The sequence below is a fragment of the Diprion similis genome, chromosome 3, assembly GCF_021155765.1.
Source record: "Diprion similis isolate iyDipSimi1 chromosome 3, iyDipSimi1.1, whole genome shotgun sequence".
Lineage (NCBI taxonomy): Eukaryota > Metazoa > Arthropoda > Insecta > Hymenoptera > Diprionidae > Diprion > Diprion similis.
Window position 1 is genome coordinate 11928382 of NC_060107.1, and position 20262 is coordinate 11948643.

General features: G+C 37.1%; 1 protein-coding gene across 11 annotated transcripts in view; it reads left to right on the forward strand.

Moving 5' to 3' along the window:
- The window catches only part of LOC124416810 (CUGBP Elav-like family member 2), a 296524-nt gene that overhangs the window by 193064 nt on the left and 83198 nt on the right, over positions 1-20262 (forward strand). For all 11 annotated transcript variants that reach the window (XM_046898153.1, XM_046898149.1, XM_046898152.1 and 8 more), the window contains one exon: positions 10080-10162. In XM_046898153.1, the coding sequence (XP_046754109.1) occupies positions 10080-10162 (83 nt within the window). The remainder of the gene's footprint in view (positions 1-10079; positions 10163-20262) is intronic.

Genomic DNA, 20262 nt, shown 5'->3' on the forward strand with positions numbered 1-20262 from the left:
CGTGTTCGCAATATCGGAGGGGATTTCATGGAGTGCCCACCGGAAGCGGGTGTCGACCGGGGAAAAGGGAATTTATGAACACTGGACTGGGTTCTGTTTGATATCTTTATTGACATCTCGCCAAACCCGTTGGGAGTCTCTTCCATTTTTTCTCCAACAGAACCGCAAGGGTTTCAGAATACAAAACTGAAAAGAAACACAATTTACTCTCTTTGACTGTTTACTTTATTACTCCACACATGTGAGAGTAAAGTCTGCCTACTTAATCAAAAAGCCTTTGTGAATTTGAAACAATTTCCGTTTTTTGATGGGGTCCTCAAACCTGAAGCGGCTTTAATTTTCCACCAAGGATAATAAAACCTTTCCTTGATAACTCGGTTAAAATATACCCAATTTAATCTTATGACGCGGTGTGCCAATCGTAAGGTTCCTTCGTGCCTTATACTTAACATATGACTCTCCAAAGGACATAAAATTCAACGACACATGCCGAGCCCATTGAGCCTTGGGATTAATTATATCACTCACGGAGCACCTTGCATCGATTTTTCGATTATAGGTCTATTCTACACTTCCGGTTAATCAACTTGAGTCAAAGTGAAACTAGTCTAAGCGTGACAAAATCATGCGTTCTAGTAATACGGTCTCACTTTCCTGGGTATCGTTAAATCGCTTCTTCCGAATTGAAATGTACCGAGTTCCGCGTGGCTGTTCAGAACTTCCCTTCATCACCCGCTGCGGGGTTTTCCTTTCACCGTAAAACGAGTGACGAAGGTTGGTAAGCATAAATTCACGATCGAGTATGAATACAGTTGGGCCCGGGCTTTGACGTGGAACACTTCTCTTCCCGGCTGTCAAACTCCACTCAAAGAATACTTCGAACTCGTTTTAGCATGCCTTGTAGGTACTGTCGTCGTGTAAACCCACCGTCGCATATGCCTCTGAAAAAGTATTCAAACCGAGTGTGGATGAAAAAAATTTGCCAATGGTCAGAAGTCTGATATGTCATATTTTATATCGAATTTCATCAGTCCCTGATGTCTTCATAAACTTGTCTTCTTCTTCATCTCTAGTTTGGATAGTTATATAGGCCCGAAAGTCAAGACAGTGATGATCAGGAATAGTTGAATTCCAAAATCATGAGGTTTTTTACTCCCCCCCCCTGTTTTTGTCCTCTTTTTGAACTCTTACTCAGTCTCGAAAGTCCAAATTAATTTGAAATGATTAAACCTTGAAAGAGTCAAAATCCAATATCGTTCAAAAATGAGATGCACATTTCAAATTGTAGGAAGTTTAATTATTCGGAGTTTTGACTATTCAAGACCACACACTAACGTTATATGTATACAAAATCAATTTCGTAACCAAAGAAGACTCGTTAATCCAGGAAATTTCGATCATTCAAAACATCCAACGACTAGCAGTTTCCGAATAGTCCTGTCCACATCGCCTTGGGTTTGGAACTGTGAGGGAGTTCTTGAGCCGTGAAGGTATCGAGTGCCAAAAGAGCAGGATAGGATGGAGGGTAGGTCAGATAGGCTTGGCTGGATTGGCGGGGGTGGCGAGCATGTCCCAGCAGATTTCCCCGTGGACTCTGATCACGCATTGGCCAAGTATTAGCTGGTACCCCGCGGGATTCGGGGGACTGGAGACAAGGACTCGCATTTCGTTCGAGTTAATACGCTGCTTTCTCTCCCCTTCTACTCTCTTTTAACTTTTCTCCCTCTGTCCGTTAGAGAAAAACCAACATTTTCGCTGATATTACATTGGGTACCGTTTCAAAACTCTCTCCATTTACTATGGGGAAATGACTTCATGAAAAGTTCGGTCTTCAATCCAGTTGGAGAAATATTCTTGGCAATCATGGCGTGTAATGATCGATGTGAACTGAAGGACTGGTTCAGGTCACGATCTTCTATGAAGTATGTAGATATTTTAAGAAAATTGCAGCAACCTCTTCGTATACAATGTTGCAGATACATTAGTATGGTTTGAATTATTCCAGAAACAGTGAAGCAATACAAATTTAAATGGTTTTTTGAATATTTCAGACATATTGAAGTAACAGAATTTTGCAATATTTGTGACACTTTAGCTTACACATTGCAAAAATGTAACGTTGTATCAAGATTATTAATATTTTTGAACATATTGCACAATATTGCAGCAACGTGTCTCTACGAGGCTTGTGATATTTATTGTAATAGAACAAGATTCCAAAAACATTGCGTAATATTGCTTACCCAAACATTGCAGTAACTCATATTTTCAAGGTTTCTACTATTTCGTATAAATTGCGTAATGTTGCAGAAACATTGCAGCCAAATATCTTCCCCAAAATTTTTAAATCAGCTCTCTGACATGATATAGAGCAACATTGTTGTAAGAATTCGAAATAATATCGACCATAGGAATGTGGCAAAATTAAAACAGTGTTAAAATATTCCCGTTTAACTTTGCAGCTGCAATTGCAACATAGAAATATCGTAGCAACGTTTCTGGAATATTGCCGCGTGCTTTGTGGAAGGGGAATGAAACCGTCGCAAAATTATGGAAGTAAGTACCCTTCACCTACGTGAGAAGAGATTATGCGTAGCAATTAGGTACCCGCCGAACGCTCGGTAATTAAAAAACGTGATTACAGCTCTGGCACGCAACGGCACTCCACAACGTACACGTAATGCGTACCACGCAATAATCGGGCGCCAGGGGCTGTGTGTAAAAAACAGGGCGAAATATGCAGATTAAACGAATATCAGCTGCTGAGTTGAAAGGCTCTGCGTGCGAATATATAATATGTGAGTTGCGCACACTGGTTTGTTGATAAACTTGAGACTTGCGTTACACTCATTAATTTTTACACCCGCATATCACAGACGTTTCACTGTCTCTACGTAAACGCAATGGGTTCTTGATATTTCGATGTTTAATGAGTATTTGAATTCAGTGAAAAATTCAATCTAAAATTTATGTGGAATACATATTTCAAATTCCAATTTACTTGGAAATGATTCTAGATTTTTTCAATAAGTATAGCAAGCTGCCCTGATTGCATATGGGGCATTCCAAGTTAAATTAGCAACGCATGTACCTCATCCCCCCTTCATTTTTCATTATTTTTTAGTATGATTTTCTTGCCAACTCTGAAGGGTTTCGGGAATTATTTCAGAATTTCTACAACCACTGGTGAAATTTATACAAAATCGCAACACCAATTACGAGAACGCTAATTTTATGATATGAAATGGGATTTTTGAGCACCACACGATAATGGAATCTCAATATTGATCATTTTTTTCGCATGTTTTTAGTTTATTCCATTTTGGAATTGTTTTTGCTTTTTTATTCTTTATACGTCTCGGTCTAAGTAAATTTCGGAATCACATTATTTTCATGATTTCGTGACCTACTTATATTGGAAATTGGGGGACAAAAAAACAAAAACCAAAAACAATTCCAACATAGAAAAAAGACAAGCTTACGAAAAAAAATAGTAAATATTGAGATCTCACTATTGCGTGGTACTTGAAAATCACATTTCAAATCGTAGAATCTCTGTGAATTTGTTGAGATTTTTAATAATGGCATTTTCATAATTGGTTTTCCGATTGTTTTCAAGCTTCACCAGTGACTAAGAAAATCAGAAGAAAAAAAAAATTTTAGACCTTTTTGGATTTAATTGAAATTAAAGAGGATGAGGTTTATGGCCTGCTGATTTTCGTGTGGAATGTACCATACTTAAAGACGTAGGAGAGAGAGTAGTTTTGACTCTTATTCGTACGGTTTTTCCTAAGGTAGAGAAACCTGTCTTTTTTCATATGAAGAGTCTTCACTTTTCAACTCATCATTTACGGTATTGGCTCAGGTAGCTTAGCAAGGACTAAAGAGTTTCCTTTCTATAAACATTGTAAATTGAAAATACATGGCACTCAGCTCTTTCTCAATTCAATCGCTGCTTTTGCCAATCAGAACGTCAAAACCTGAAGCTCGTTTGCCCTTCAAGGCTCCAGTACTTGGATTCTGATACTCACTCGAAGGATAGTAGCAAAAATAACGAGTTATTCTCACAGGAAAGCGGCTCAATTTCCGCACAACGTTGTGTGCGACTTCTGTCTGAGTATAATCCGCGAGTCCAATTAGCGATAATTATTACGTGAATTGGGAATTCCCGGCGCTGCTTAACCGCTTCAGGTTTCACCGTCTCTCCATTTCGCCAGATGGCTCGTTTCGCGGTGCGTCAGTCAATCCAATTCTCTTATGGCATTGAATGACATTTTGATTGTAACCGATGAGCTTTTAATTAATAACATTGCAGGGCAACGACTGCTGCTGATTGTTTTCCGATTCGTTTGAAACAATAACGGAAATTTTTTATCGCAAAAAAAGTAACTGTCGGAATTCAGTCTTGTTTTTCTTTAAAGACGAGATCTGGTGACGATTTTTTTGGTACTTTTTGTTCCATCGAATTTATAAGAAAACTGCGAGTATTTTCAACGCTTCAGATATTTCGTGGAATATTGCAGTAACTTACAGTAACATTCTAAAAAAAATTTTCAACATTGTGCCACGCACGAGCGAAAGAAATGCCATCGGGTTTCTTTTTTCCATTAGCTCGAACTATGAGCTCTGAATTTTGATCCTCATTGATTTCCTCGGCATTGATATGATTGTCGTCATTCCGGGCGAACGGAGATTTCGCGGATTGTCGGCCATTGCGGAGGAAGAGGGGGATGAAGAAGCAGAAGGTACGAAACTCCGCGGAGTAAAAGTAACTAATCTTTGGACATCATCGCCTAATAGACCTTTAAATCACAGGCAGCAAAATTTTCCCTTCCACGACGTGGCAGCAGACTGCCAGGGTGTAATACTCGTGTCTACAAATGGCCTCATTCGTCGGGGTGCCAACGCTCGACCCGCCGCCCCACCGAAGAGAACGATGAAAATGAACGAACGAAGGCTTGTCTCGTCCCTTCTATGCACGGGAACCGGAAGTGCCGGATTATAAATCTTTGGAATATCTCACTAAAGTCACATTCACCTTCTCACTGATGTTCTTAACAAATATCTACGATTTTTTAGCAAGTGACAAGAAAGGATGAAAACGAGGGGAGAGACGACAAAAAGGAGACAAATAATATCTTTAGATTCTTTCTTCATCAATATCTTGGCGCAGGCTGACACGCGATTCTTTTATCCAATCCGTAATGTAAAGAAAATCAAATTTTCAACAAGGAAATAAGAAGATTGTATTTTCAAAGAATAGTCAAATTTTTTGTTTGTTTTTCGGCATATTTTCTCGATAATTAATACTCACTTTTACACCGTTACAAACGATTGATAAATAGCTAATTATTTTGTTCGTTTTAATATTATGCAAATATTTATCTAATCGACTTTTCAACTCAATTTATGAGTGTGAGAAAAATCTCTAAGAATGAAATACGGTTGTCAGAAGAAATTTCTGGAATTTGTTTGTTCGATTATTTAACGACAAATTGATAACAGGAACAAATTAATTTTGAGGTTGAGGAATGGCCCCTCGATTTCAGAACAATAGTAAAATTACTAAAAATTAAAAAAATTGACATGAGGTAATCTGAAACTTCCCAGGAATTACGATTTGCCTTTAGTAAAATTAGAAACTTAGGTTATCTGGTGATTAAATAGTGCTGATACCCAGGCTCTGACGTCATGAGAACATTTTCTGAAAATGCGGCAGTTTCAATTACAACACGAAAATAAGATCTTGCATAATAACTCAACGTCAGCGTCGAAATTCCTATTTACAAGATCGATTACAATCAAATTATACCGTCTCAGTCACTTAGAGTCGTTCAAATTTTACGCGCCGTCACGCCATATTTACTCAACGCGAATAGGATAAATGCGTTCAATTTTAGGTTAGTGCGCATGCGCCGAATTGTCGAGCGGATTATCGATCCGAGCCACGTGAAGTAAGTACCGGTACGATCACTCTTATGTCAAATTTTGTGAATTGAACATCGTATTAACTCTTGTGTCAAATTTCGTACATCGGACATTTCATTACGTATTGACTCTCGCGTTATTCTTTACAAATGCACGTCGTCGTTCGCTTCTTCGACAGTTTTTAGTAACTCGATATAAAATAACATTTTAAAAAAGAAATATTAACAATCTTCGACAATAAGTCGAAATAAAAGAAGAAGAGCGAGTTGCTTTTGTCTCAAAATTGTAAAATTACTACCAATCACATTACAATATCATTGATTGGTCGATCATGAGAATCCCTGCATCGTGCAAAAGGAACACTAGCGACACTAGTGGCAGAAAAGTAAACCTAAATTATACGATTACTCTAAAGAGTTTCGTCAATTCTGCCATTTGAGTTTGATCTCTTTGCGCAGTATCCATGCATGGATAGATATCTTTCGTAATAATACTAATACTTTGGCAATCCGTGTGAGAAAATGGCCGAAGTTCCGGTCCAACGCGTGACAGCATTGACGGATCGAGGCAATAGCCTGAGGCTAGAGAACCGAATTCGGAAATGCTGATTTATGTGGAGGTTAGTCGGTGAGGCAAGGTGATCCGGGGATGTCAGCCGCCGACGTCTACAGATTTGCTGTTTAGTTTTTGTACTCCGTAAGGCTAAACCGGCGTTAAACCGACCCGCCAGTCTCTGAGACGACTGGCTTCCGCGGAATCTCTGCGATTGAAAGAAACGCCAGCAACACCGTTTCACCGTTTCTCGACCATCAATCACCACCCTCTCAACCACAGCTATGTCGACTACACTTCTCTCTACATTTTTCCCAATTCACCATCGGCTCTGAGGTGAAAAAATGAGGTAAATCAGTATATAATTATTGTTGACAACCTAACCTCAAATTTGAGAAAGAATATCAGTCTTAAGGATAACGAAAATTTTTGTTAGGAAGAAAGAATTCAACGATGCAGTTCTTGATATTCATCTAAAGTTTTCTGATTGATTATGAATGTATTTTTAATTTCTGTATTTTTAAGTCCGTCAAGGCAGTTAATACTAACAATATAATCAATAATTTCACATCTAAAAAAAAAAGCCACGAAATGTATCGAAATTTCTACACAACACCATGCTGACATTAATTGAACTACCTGTTCAAAAACGGTGTTGTCGGCAGGAAAGGGGAATTTCAAATTCCAAATAGACTCCCCGACAATTACACTAAATCAATCTGATGACGGAAGTTTCTATATATATTTAATATATCTGTATGAGGGTGTGCCAGAAAAAAAATTGCGATTTTCTACCGCGGAATCCCTTAAAGAGTTTGTTTAACTTAAAAGATAGATTTTGTGGAAAGATTAGCGTTTTGCGTTACGTGGAAGATCGCGTTTGCTTGATATTTCCTTTTTTTTCCACACCCTTTGAATTTGTGTAGAAACACGTTATGACACTTTGATTATTATTTTTTTCCTTACATTTATATTTTCGACCCAAAGATCACGATCCATAACACACCGATGTATCAACCAAGAATCTTATTCTTCTGAATTAAAAGTTCATATTAAATCATAATTATTTTATAAGATAAGAATTAATAATAAAAAAATTCGTCACTTAGACTTTTCATATTACATATTAAGTAGTTTAAAAAAAATCTCATTCGCTTTAAACGTGGAACACTTTACCTACCTTTTAACTTGAACAAACTTTTTACCAGGTACCAATGGTGGAAAACTGCAAATTATTTTTTTGTGAAACACCCTAATCTATATATATGCGTATAATCATGCAATAGTTAATCGATTTTCATTCGTAATTTGTTAATTATTTGATTAGTACAACTGTGCAGGTATCGATTACCGAAAACTAAGGTTTATGGACCCCGTGAATGATGGTAAATAGAGTGAGAAATGTTTTAAAAATGTTGTTCGAAAAACCTTTCAAATGGCATATAAGAGAGAGAGAGAGAGAGAGAGAGAGAGAGAGCCGGGTATAAACCGGTGATTTATTCGCCCCTCGTCATATTATACATGCAAATCTGTATCTCCTGCATCCATAATGCATCATTATATTCCCCCAGCCTGCACAGGCGCCTTTATACTCTCAAAGCACAAGCCTTAACGTCTGAGTAACAAACGTTCACGTCGTTCTTAATGGCCGATGAAGTTATGTTTGTTATGTTGGTTAAAAGTTCTGTTTCACCGTTTCTTTCTTCTCTCAGGACATGAAATATGTACCGAGCGCGACGGTCGGAAAAATTGGTAAAAATTTAATATCCGAATTCGAAAAGCAACAATTTCCATCAAATTTTGAAATATATATATATATATGTCTCACTGTGCACACAACATTCAATACTCACGAAAGAATTCAGCAATGCAACTTAATCATGATTTCAAGCTTTTGTAAAATTTATAATAATGATCTCGATACAAAATTTTTATCCACATCTTTTTTTTTTTTTTTTTACAAAAAATCGCAGTGTTCATGAAATATTGAAAAATGTTCATTCATTTGCTAATAAGAAACGATTAAAGTGGTTTGATTCGTCGTAAGTCGAACTTTTCTCGGCATCGGGTAACTATTTTCACAGTTTTCGAATTTTTTTTTTTTTTTTCTCTCATCTATGTATACAGTTACTTTATAAAAAATATTATGATCAAAAACCTGGCAAAATTTGAACAACGGGTTGATATTCAGGATGAAAATTGTACTTCAAGCAAGTCATGAATAAATTAATGATTCTTGAACTGAAAATAGGAAAAAACGAAACGAGAAGCTTTACGGCAGTAAAATTTTCTGGCGAAGTCTGCTCGTTTCTAGAACTTGCATCAAGTTTACGGGCAGAAAAGTGAAAGAGACGATCGGTTTGGGATAAAAACCAAGGGCGAAGGGGGGGTGGGTCGTGGTGGTTCTGATTGATTGAGCCTATTTGTTCGCATGAGCGACGAATGCTTGGGTTTGTTTCGGGTTATAGTGCAGGTGTATCGTATCCGCATCGACGTGATGAGAGAACGTAAATAACGTGATCGTGACGGAAATGGCGGCGGGGCTTGATTTATCGGTATAAAATACAAAAATATTAATTTTGAATCAAGGCTCCAGATGGTCCAGCGGCGGCGGCGGCGGCGGCGGCGCCAACTTTGATCATAAATTCAATCCGACCCCCGGACTGCGGGCTGCGGGATGTTGCACACAGAGCTTTTTCACCTACCCTAAAAATGGGGATGAAAAACTCATTCCGAGGCTACTAAATATCTCCGAGGCCCGGTTGAGCAATTCGATTGCGCCCAGAGCTTTGACAAAGTTCTCCAGAATCACGATTGAGCCTGGTGCTTAACTCCCAGAAACGCCCAGGACGAGGCTCAAGAAGGGCGGGGGGGGGGGGGGGGGGGGGCGAAATCCGCGCACCTGTTCACTTCCCATCGGTTCAACTGCGTCGAATCACGGAGCTTTTCCTCCTCCACCTTTTCCTCTCGATCACTTCAATAACTCTCCGATTTTGCCTGCTGCAAGCTGCAGCAATCAAGCCCCGGATTTTTTTCTTCTTCTGTGTTTTTTTTTTCTTTTTCTTTTTTTGATTTTTTTTCTTCACAAGTAACAGAACTGTCAATTATGGAAAAAAATGGAAGGGCCACACCGGCTGGGCTTAAGTGTAAAAACTTTCGCTTACCATCCCGCTTTCTGAACTTTGAAGCAATTGACGATGGTTGTTTTCTTTCATTCCAATCACAAATTTCAAAGTATTCAGGCAAATCGCTTTCGGATCTTTCTAACTAATTTTCAACTGTGAAGATCGAGGTACTGTGAAAGTTACTTTCTTTCTCGTCTTTAAACGATAATGAGTGTGATAACAGGATTTGAGAGAACATTTTATTCTGCTTTATATTCTTGTGATCCATTTTTCGTTTCAACTATTTGTTGACGTTTAAAACGACATTTGCTTCGATAATACTATTGGGGCAGTTTTCAAATGTAAATAAATCCTAGAAATAATATTAATGTATAGTTTCATTGTCACCTGATCATCTTGATTGAATCTCAATATTTTCGATTACCTTATTTTAGCCGAGTGAGACTTTATAAAGAAAAAAATTTTATGTTTCAGGATGTTGTTTCGTGACCTTTTTCACAAGGAAGGCTGCCCTGGAGGCGCAAAACGCACTGCACAATATCAAGACGCTCAGTGGGGTGAGTTGAATTATAATAATTGTAATAATCTGAATGTACTATATAACTCTAGAAAAACTCTTCGTCCTGCTTGTAATTGGTTTTCCATTCGTAATTTTAGATTTGCTTTTTTTTTTTTTTTTTTTCGTTCTTACTTCGAATATCAGGTGAGACAGGGATGAAAATACTTTGTTTGCTTTGTCGAGGAAATTAAAAATTGATATTTTGACACATCAATTGGCTCTACTTTTTGAAAATTTAACAAAGTTAACTTACTGCGCTAATGTTGTCATAACTTCTGAGCAATACTTGACCACGAGAAATAGCGGGGTGAATGCCTACGAAGTCTCAGGAAAGGGTATGAATTTGTGTATATATATATATATACATAATTGAGGGTTGCTTAGTTCCAAAGCTTGGAAAGTTTTAATCGATGATTTAGAGATTCAGGCGAAGTTGAATTTCCGCTGAGTGGGTAGTTATAACCGGGATTTTAAAACGGGGGTTGAAACAAACTTGCAGATTTTCTTCCCCCTCCTGGTATCTCAGAAGGATGAGCGACAGCGCGAAAAATTTATCAACTTTTCAGAGTATTTTATCTCAGAGCGTGATTTCCCGGATCTCATTTGTCTTGAAATTTTATCCGGTTTAAATGGTTTTCTTTTAATTAAATACATTCGAGATACTTTGTAGAAAAAGATAAATAAAAATTTGATGATGAAAATTTTTTAATCGACATTCGCATTTGTCAATTAATTATTAATTGTGCACTCATCTTCGGATTCAGGCGATTACTCAATTACGTAATGCACATCTTAACGTTTTCCTTAAACACCTTGCAAGCTCACCGCCTTCGTCATTCAGCCCTGAGTATAAAAGCTCACGAGTTTTCATCCTATATACATCTATCCACTTGTCTTGTGCCTCGTTTCCTTCATCTGTATTCCAACGCTTTCTAAGCCCAAAACCGCCGCTTTCCTGACAGCCAAAACAACGTTTCTTTCCCTCTCCGTCTCTCTCTCTCTATCTCTCTCTCTCTCTCTTCTCCTTCTCTCGCTAACTAAGAGAATCTGCGACCTAATCCATTGAGTGCTTACACTAAGCCAAGCGCTTGCGGCGCCCGCCGCACACACCGACGCCTTTGCCGCCATACTTAAGCTTCAGATATTTATTGTCATACAAATTATTCCCAACAGACTCCGAGAGATGGATGACGCGGCTTTACTCGCTGGTTGTAACACACTTACACAAACAGTATTCTATATATCGCAGATACCATTGCAGAAACGTAACTTGGCAAAGTTTGAAATATCATTTCAGACACATCGTGCAATATTTTAAGAATATTGTAGAAACATAACTCTGCACACAGTTTGCAGTATTTGAAACACACCGCGCAATATTTTAGAAACATTGCAGAAACGAAATTCAGCAAAGTTTGAAATATTTCGAACGCATCGCGTAATATTTTAGAAATATTGTAAAAACCCCACTTCGGAAAGTTTGAAATATTTTCAACACATTTCGCAATATTTTAGAAATATTGCAAAGCGCAACTCCACAAAGTTTGAAATATTCCAGACGCAACACGCAATATTTTAGAAACATTGCAGCAATGCAACGCAGCAAAGTTTGAAATATCATTTCAGACACATCGTGCAATATTTTAAGAATATTGTAGAAACATAACTCTGCACACAGTTTGCAGTATTTGAAAGACACCGCGCAATATTTTAGAAACATTGCAGAAACGAAATTCAGCAAAGTTTGAAATATTTCGAACGCATCGCGTAATATTTTAGAAATATTGTAAAAACCCCACTTCGGAAAGTTTGAAATATTTTCAACACATTTCGCAATATTTTAGAAATATTGCAAAGCGCAACTCCACAAAGTTTGAAATATTCCAGACGCAACACGCAATATTTTAGAAACATTGCAGCAATGCAACGCAGCAAAGTTTGAAATATCATTTCAGACACATCGTGCAATATTTTAAGAATATTGTAGAAACATAACTCTGCACACAGTTTGCAGTATTTGAAAGACACCGCGCAATATTTTAGAAACATTGCAGAAACGAAATTCAGCAAAGTTTGAAATATTTCGAACGCATCGCGTAATATTTTAGAAATATTGTAAAAACCCCACTTCGGAAAGTTTGAAATATTTTCAACACATTTCGCAATATTTTAGAAATATTGCAAAGCGCAACTCCACAAAGTTTGAAATATTCCAGACGCAACACGCAATATTTTAGAAACATTGCAGCAATGCAACGCAGCAAAGTTTGAAATATCATTTCAGACACATCGTGCAATATTTTAAGAATATTGTAGAAACATAACTCTGCACACAGTTTGCAGTATTTGAAAGACACCGCGCAATATTTTAGAAACATTGCAGAAACGAAATTCAGCAAAGTTTGAAATATTTCGAACGCATCGCGTAATATTTTAGAAATATTGTAAAAACCCCACTTCGGAAAGTTTGAAATATTTTCAACACATTTCGCAATATTCTAGAAATATTGCAAAGCGCAACTCCACAAAGTTTGAAATATTTCAGACGCAACACGCAATATTTTAGAAACATTGCAGCAACGCAACGCAGCAAAGTTTGAAATATTATTTCAAATACATCGCTAAATATTTTGAAAAATTGCAGAAATGTAACCTTGCACGGGTTGAAATGTTTCATACTGAAAATTACAACATCGTGTCTTTCGAAGATTTGAACCCTTCAATTACAATATACAATCTTTTAAAAATATACGCAGCAATGTAAAATTCTAAAATTTGACATTTTTCAAATGGATTGTCTAGTATCGTTGTGATGAATCAGTGAAACATCTCCAAAATATGAAAATGTCCGAAATTCGAGAGATTTTTTCAATTCAAATCGACACGTAAAACTGCAATATTTTTGCAACTTCGCAGCTATAAGTTGTTTAGACATAGTTAATTCAATGATAAGTAATTACGCCCAAATGATATAAATTTAAAAACTCTCTGCAACTTTTATTAAAAAAAATCGACCTCCAGTAAAAATCTTGAACACCAGATTTTCATTGCAATCTACCATCCACCATTCGAAAGTCCTTTGGAATTCTGGAAAATGGATTTTTTTTTCTTTTTTTTCTTATCAAATATCCTCAGATTCGCCAGTTACTCCAATAATTTTAAAGTTGATAAAAATCTTCCGTTTCAAGGTGAAAATTCACGATACAGCGCGCAATAATTGCAACCTAATTGAATCGATGTCTCGTTTCCCGATCTATTTTTCAACGTTCAACTTATCCCTTTAAGCAACCGAAGATGTAAGGGTTGTAATGTAATTCAGAGAGGACAAACAATCGTCCCTAAAATCTCACCACGTCTCTTGTTAAAACTCTCAAAAACGTCGGACAGCCATTTTGCATGTTGTTGTTGTTGTTATTACGCCGTTGTTTCAAGATATTTTTTCTCTTCCTCATATTTTCCCTGACGAGACGGGGGACGTTTACGAAGCCCCGGGGGTGCGACTGTATTTCAATGGAACGTCAAATTTACGGAACAAAAGTTCGACCTAAAACTCAACGCCAAAAATGAAAGGGACGAGAAATAAATGCAAAGACGCGTGAAAAAAAAAAGCAAAAAGAAAAAGAGACAGAAACGAAACGGCGCGAAACGGAACAGTACAAGCTTTACGAATAAAATTTTTGTTTATATAATACACACATCTGAGCAGAAGACGAAAAAGGATAGACAAACGAAGTCCTCCTGATGCTGTGGATCTATTGTAAAGATGAAACGACTCCTTCTCTCTCTGTCTCTCTCTCTCTCTCTTTCTTCCCCCCGTACTGACTGTAAAAAAAAAAAAGTGAATGACAAAGCGATGTTTTCGCAATTGAAGGGTTCACTGAGTAAGGAGCGTGGGTTGATGCAACCTCTCGGAACAGTGCAAAACTAAAAGGAGTAAAGAACGAGAGGGAGCAGACTCTCTGCATTTCAAGAACTTTCGCTTTATACTCGTATTGGATTCCGTTTCGACCCTACGACGTCAAATAGAGAGCCGGTCTCGTGTCACGCCGTTTCCCGCTGAAATTCACAATCCAAACTTGAAGGTATCCAGACACGAAAAACTGAAAACCATAAAGGTACACAAGACACAATCAACCGGAATAAATCAAGTCAAATTTAACCCTTTCATTCACAGAAGCTACCATAGTAGCATCCTTTTTTGTAATTTTTTTAATATTCTATGCAAAATCCTGATTTTTTATTCTTTGCATTTTAAGATAAAAAAAGACTTGAACTTTGGAGTGATTAGGATTTTTTTTCCGAATTCATAATTGTTTACAATTCTTATAAATAAACGTATGCTATGAACACTTGGAATTCATTGGTTGACAAACAGAGATCTCGGAATCGCCGTTAGATTTACAAAATTTAATGCTTAGGGGTAGTTTTCACCCTCCTTAAAGTTACATATACTAGATAGTTAGTATCGGCGGTTTTTCGTAATATTTCCATGTCAATTCTCACTTTCATAAACCGTACATATATATATATATATATTGTCGTATAAAGTCGATTCGTGAGAAACCTCGAATGGCAACGTAGTTGAAAAAAAAGACATCTATTCACTCGAAATTTCATAACTTTCTCGAATTTTTTTTTTTCACATTTCCAACTGAATATAATACTTTTGGTGGGGGAAAAAGAAAAAAAAAAAAAAAAAAAAAAATTGAAATAAATCAAAATGAGACAAATGCACAGAAACTCATAACGTTGTGAATTTTTTGTATTTTTCTTTTATTGACATTTCGAGGTTGTACTCCATAGATATGATACTTTTTCGGGGGGTGGGGGGATTAGTAGCGTAGTATTTAGGCCGGAAGTGGTGGAGGGAGGTCGATTCTATGGAGGCCTAAACAATTAATCTGGAAACAAATTGTCCAGATCTTGTACCGTGAAACGAGAGAGATCATGAATAAATTTGTCAACGTTGAAATCGTTCTGCTCCCCGAAAGTGTTAACAGTTTTAATAACATATTCAGGAATCCTGCGAGAGGTTCTCTGGCGTTATTTATTTCCCCGTATAAAACAGGCAAGCAGGGATTGTTAAATCGGTGTCATAACTTTTCGGGAACAGGTATTGTTGGCATAATGTAAATTAATAATGACTCGACACCGGGTGAACAGGTGTGCAGAAACGCCTCGCCTCGCTACTGCTGTTGCTGCTTTTGCTGCTGTTGCTGTTGTTGTTACTCGCTTAACGAACATCGTTCAGTTGCTTTCTAACGAGTAATTTAATAAATAATCACTCGTTATACTCGAGCGAGCGAGTCATTCTACCGCTTGATCAACGCTGTCCAGTTACGGTAATTAAAACAAAATGTAAAAAAGCAAGGTCACCCCCAAAATTACCTTTTTCCTCTAACAACCCGGTTCCTCACCCCTATTTTCTCTCTCTTGTATCTTTACGTGAAAAAGTAAATCCACGTTACAAACATTCCGGATTCTGTTTTACTTTTTCAGACTTTCTATACAGCCGATCGTAATTGTTCTATTTTTTTTTTTCTTTCTTTTTTTTTTTTTTTAATTCAGTTCGTGCACCGATCATAAAAAATTTCACTGATAACACAGGTCGGTAAAAAAAATGAAATTTCATTGTCAGATTGTTGTGGAATGTTTTTGGTAAATATTGTGTTTTCAAGTTTGCTGAATACAAAAATGACTTCCAATTCTCAATTGCCATTTCATTACAATGAATTAAACAATATATTTTATAAAATTAAACAAACCATTTATTCACGGAATTTACTTAATATTCCCTTTTCATTATTTTTATTCTTTGAAACCTTCTCTTCTTCTTCTTACTGAATAACAATTACTTGTATACTAGATGAATTAATATCTTCTAATAAAATTAACAAGCAATCTCTGTTTTTGTCTGATACAACTTCATTAATTCTGAATAACGGGATCGAGAATGGATCGAAAATTAGACTTTTTTTCGGATCACCTGATTTTGGTGTGGAAATTGCTTGCGCTTAATTATAATTATAATCATGGCTTGAAATAATTCAGTGTTTCCAAAATAGTAAAATAAAAAACAAAAAAAAAGACAACTTTGTGCCTTTTTTACGACCAGTATCAAACTCTCAGCTTTTCATATTTCCGATAACTCGTTATTTGCAATTTGATTGGAAAAAAAAAAATTGAATCTAAATATTTTACGGTATTACACCTGCTCAACTCAAGGAAAATCCTGGTGAAAATCGTTGAATTGAATGACGAGAGCAACCGAGAGTTCATTATACGAAGAGAAAGCGCCTGGAATAGATTTGAATACTGCAGCGTGACCAATCAAGCAGGAAACTAATATTCCGTACCGAACAATAGCTGGCGAGTGGATGCGTGCAGCAGCCATTGTGCGTGCAAATTCTCACCAATAGAGTTTTTCAAATATCGAGGCAGCAGCCTAAATCCGTGGAACTTTAGACGCGAAGGAAAGTCAACGAACCAGCTTTTCGAATTTTGCTTCAATCTATTTTAAATTGTTTTTTTTTTTTTTTTTTGAAAATTTCTTATTTCTTCTAGTGCGGAAAAGAACTTTTCTCACCCAGCCGAGTTCTCGATCCGTTGCATCTGATTTAGTCTGAAGTACCAGACGTGGATGTATAATTAATCATGTAGTCCTTGCAAAGCCTCGAAGTTATGTTTGGTTTGGTTGCAATCGGGCTTCGCTCCGCGCAACCTCAAGAAAATGATACTCAAGCTGCTCCAGCCCTCGAGCGAATTGAACGATGTAATTAGTGTTTAGACAGACGAGACCCAACGAATCTCGTACAGTTCTCTGATTAATTCTCTGAAAATGAATGGGATAGCAGGACGAAATATTAGACGAGAAAAACGGTACAATAGAGCAAAATTGCATACTGGGGTAAAATGGGATACTAAATGAAAATTAGCCAAGTACGTAGTATTCCGAGAAAAAGTGGAATTCAAGAAACTTGTAATCGTCAAAATTGATTCCAATATTTTTTAACCTATCGCGGATGAAAGTAGAAAGTAGAAATTTGGTATCGTCGATGGATCGAAATAGCAAAGCATCCGATGGAAAGTAAATGGAGAAACATCCATCCAGGAACCTTTTTCTAGTTGTAGATAAACAGAGGTCAGGATAAATTGTTGAAATTTTCTCTCAGTCACGTAGAAGCTTCCGTTTTCCAGTATTTGCTCGAGACCCTGGTTAAAACCCGATGCGGAGCAATCGATAGATGCTCGGTGGGGTGGCATGGCCACATAATAATAGCCGGTCATAAATGAGCTTGCAATCTTTTTCCTCGTGCTGTTAACTCCGCTGAGAATAGGAAGTTTTATTTTTATACCCCGGGCACAATGTAGCGAGTGACTTAAAAGCAAAAGTGACTCAGTGTATATGACAATGAGAGCGGAAGTTGGCCGCCATTTAACGCGGTCATTGTGCCCCTCACTTCTCAGCGTTAAGCTTCAACCCTCCATGATAGCTTTTTCTAAACGTGGCAATTCCGTTTCTGTACTCGTGACAGAGTTTTTTGTTTGCTGAACAATTTCCAGCCCTAATTTCGGCCGCTTTTCATCTTACTAGACCACATCACCGACTTAATTTTGAGTCTCTTTGCTTGTAGAATCTTTGGCGAAAAATGATCAGGCTTCGAAGAGAAGAAATTCAGTTGTACGAGTTACACTCGAATTATGATTAACCTCGTGTTTCTCTTTGCAAGCAGGTTTTGCTTGATTTTTGCGTTTCACTTTTTACCAATCGTGCAGCTTGAAAGAAGTTAGCCGAGCTTTTTATGCTGCACGTTTACATTGAATCAAAGCTTGCATACAGTGCTTTGCAAATCAATTTCCATTCAGATTGATCATAATAATACATCACGAGAGTCGAAGGTGTATTCCAATTGATATAATCCATGTTCAATATTTGTAATCGAATTAATTGCGAAATCTCTCATTCCGGAAATTCAACAAATAACAAATAACTCAGGTAAACTGATGCTGGAAATGATCAGAAGCGTGTAAATAGAGTTCCATAAATACTCGGGGGCAGAAATACCACCCTTTTTGCACCCTTGTTCCGACTGTCGGTAAAAAAGGGGTTCATTCAACGGCAATAGTGAAAAATGGAGGCGGAAGGGTGATCCCAGCGCAATTAAATTAGATTAAACAATACCGCATCGTTTGGAACAAAAATTGTTATTAAAATTCTTATTGGATAAAACATAAATCACCGTATTTTGTACCGATGATAAAAATTTTTTAACGTTGTTAAAACACAGCCAATAATTGACAGTGATCTTAAAATTGTAGAATAAGTCGCTGATCCAGCAGCGATCGCTTATTTTAAGTCATTCCCTGCCATCTGTAGGACAGCTCGTCAACGAACCAGATCAACCGTGTAAACTCTGTTGTCTAGAGTCAGGCGCGGCGGGTGATTTTAAACTAAGAATTGAAAAATAAGCACACTGGAACAGCTAAGACATATAAAATGAAAAATATTAAATCGTTTTTTCTCTTTCAAATTTACAATCCGGAAATAAAATCCGTAATTCGATTATGTATAATTTTTGTTTCTTGGTAGTATATTTTTTTTTATTTTTCTCCGTTGTGTGACAGGCCTTAATGATTTTTTAATGAACTATTAATTTGAGTAGAGATCTATACGATCGACGGATTATATGTGTAATATAATCTAACAATAAAGTAGAAGATTCTGTTGATTTTGAAAGCTAATCTTCTCGAGTTTGAAAACGCTGCCTTCCTCTTGATCAACCCACGCGATATCATTCATCGTTAATCTCGAATAATAATATAATTCACTTGAGTCCGGATATTTACATAGAGATCTCATCTCGAAGTAGTAAGCTATTAATTCTTACAAGATTTTTTTCCGAGGCAAAAGAAAGAAAGGAAAGTAAAGGAAAAGAGCCTGCTTTGATCAAACGAATTTATTCCTCATTCCTTCTGTAGCCGGTGTTTATAATGGTTGATACGTATGTTTTTTCGCCATCTTTTAAGTGGTATTCTCGGAGAAGAGAGTTCAAGATCTATTCAAATGGTTTGTAAATCAGGCTTCAATAGCCGAAGCGTATGTTTTATCTATAAATAAGTCAATTATCATTCCCTGCTGGAAAACGAATTTTCGAGGTTAGTATCACCGGATTCTTCTGCAAAACTTCTGTTATTTAATGACCCAAATTTTATAAACTCGATTGCTGACCCATATTTTACTTTTAAATATCGCAAACGGCGGCTGTTCCAGAGCTGAGATCATTCTCTTTATTTGTTTCTCGTCTGATTGTGAGTTAGCAGATGAGCTTAGCTGCCTTTTGTTTCAACTCCTCTCAGCTTGCCAGTAACAACTTCCACTTTTAGCCGCGTCGCTATTTCCAAGTGCTTCTTGGAATGATCGTTTTTGAGGATCTCCACGTGGCGTGTAGCGGAATTTGAAAGAGAGATAGAGAGAGAGAGAGAGGGAGAAAGAAGAAATTGCACATCGCGCTTTCGCTCTGCTGGATAAAACAGGAGGTGGAAGGTGAAGCTCGTTTTGAGCTTTAAGCCGCTGTAAAGCGCGGGATCGTCGATTGGTAAAGAATTCATAGTCGGTTCGCCGACAGTTGGGAATTTTCAGGGAGTATAACTTCAAAGCAGAATCTCAAACAACTTCAGGCTTTCAGAATATATTTCAATTCGCCTCTGGTGCCCACAGTTCACATAATACAACGGCCGAGATGCTTAAACAAGTTTTTCCAATATGGACTAAACATCGTTGCAACTTTTTTTTCTCCGTAACCTAAATACTTCATCAGGTTTTTAGTCGATTTTTCGATCTACTCCGAGCTTACGCTTAATAGTAAAGGGTGAAAAGTGTAAAACGTTTTTGCTGGTGCTGAGACTACTTGGTTCTTCATTTATACATTGTTGTTAAAAATATTGCATTAGAGTTGCAATCGTTTCGGATACATCGTAGCAATGTTACTTTTACTAACACAATCAAAAATAAATCGATATTAGACATGATTTGAACTAGTTAAATCTCAGATATGGATATAAATCAGTTTAGATAGCGTCAAAATTTTCATCTTATCA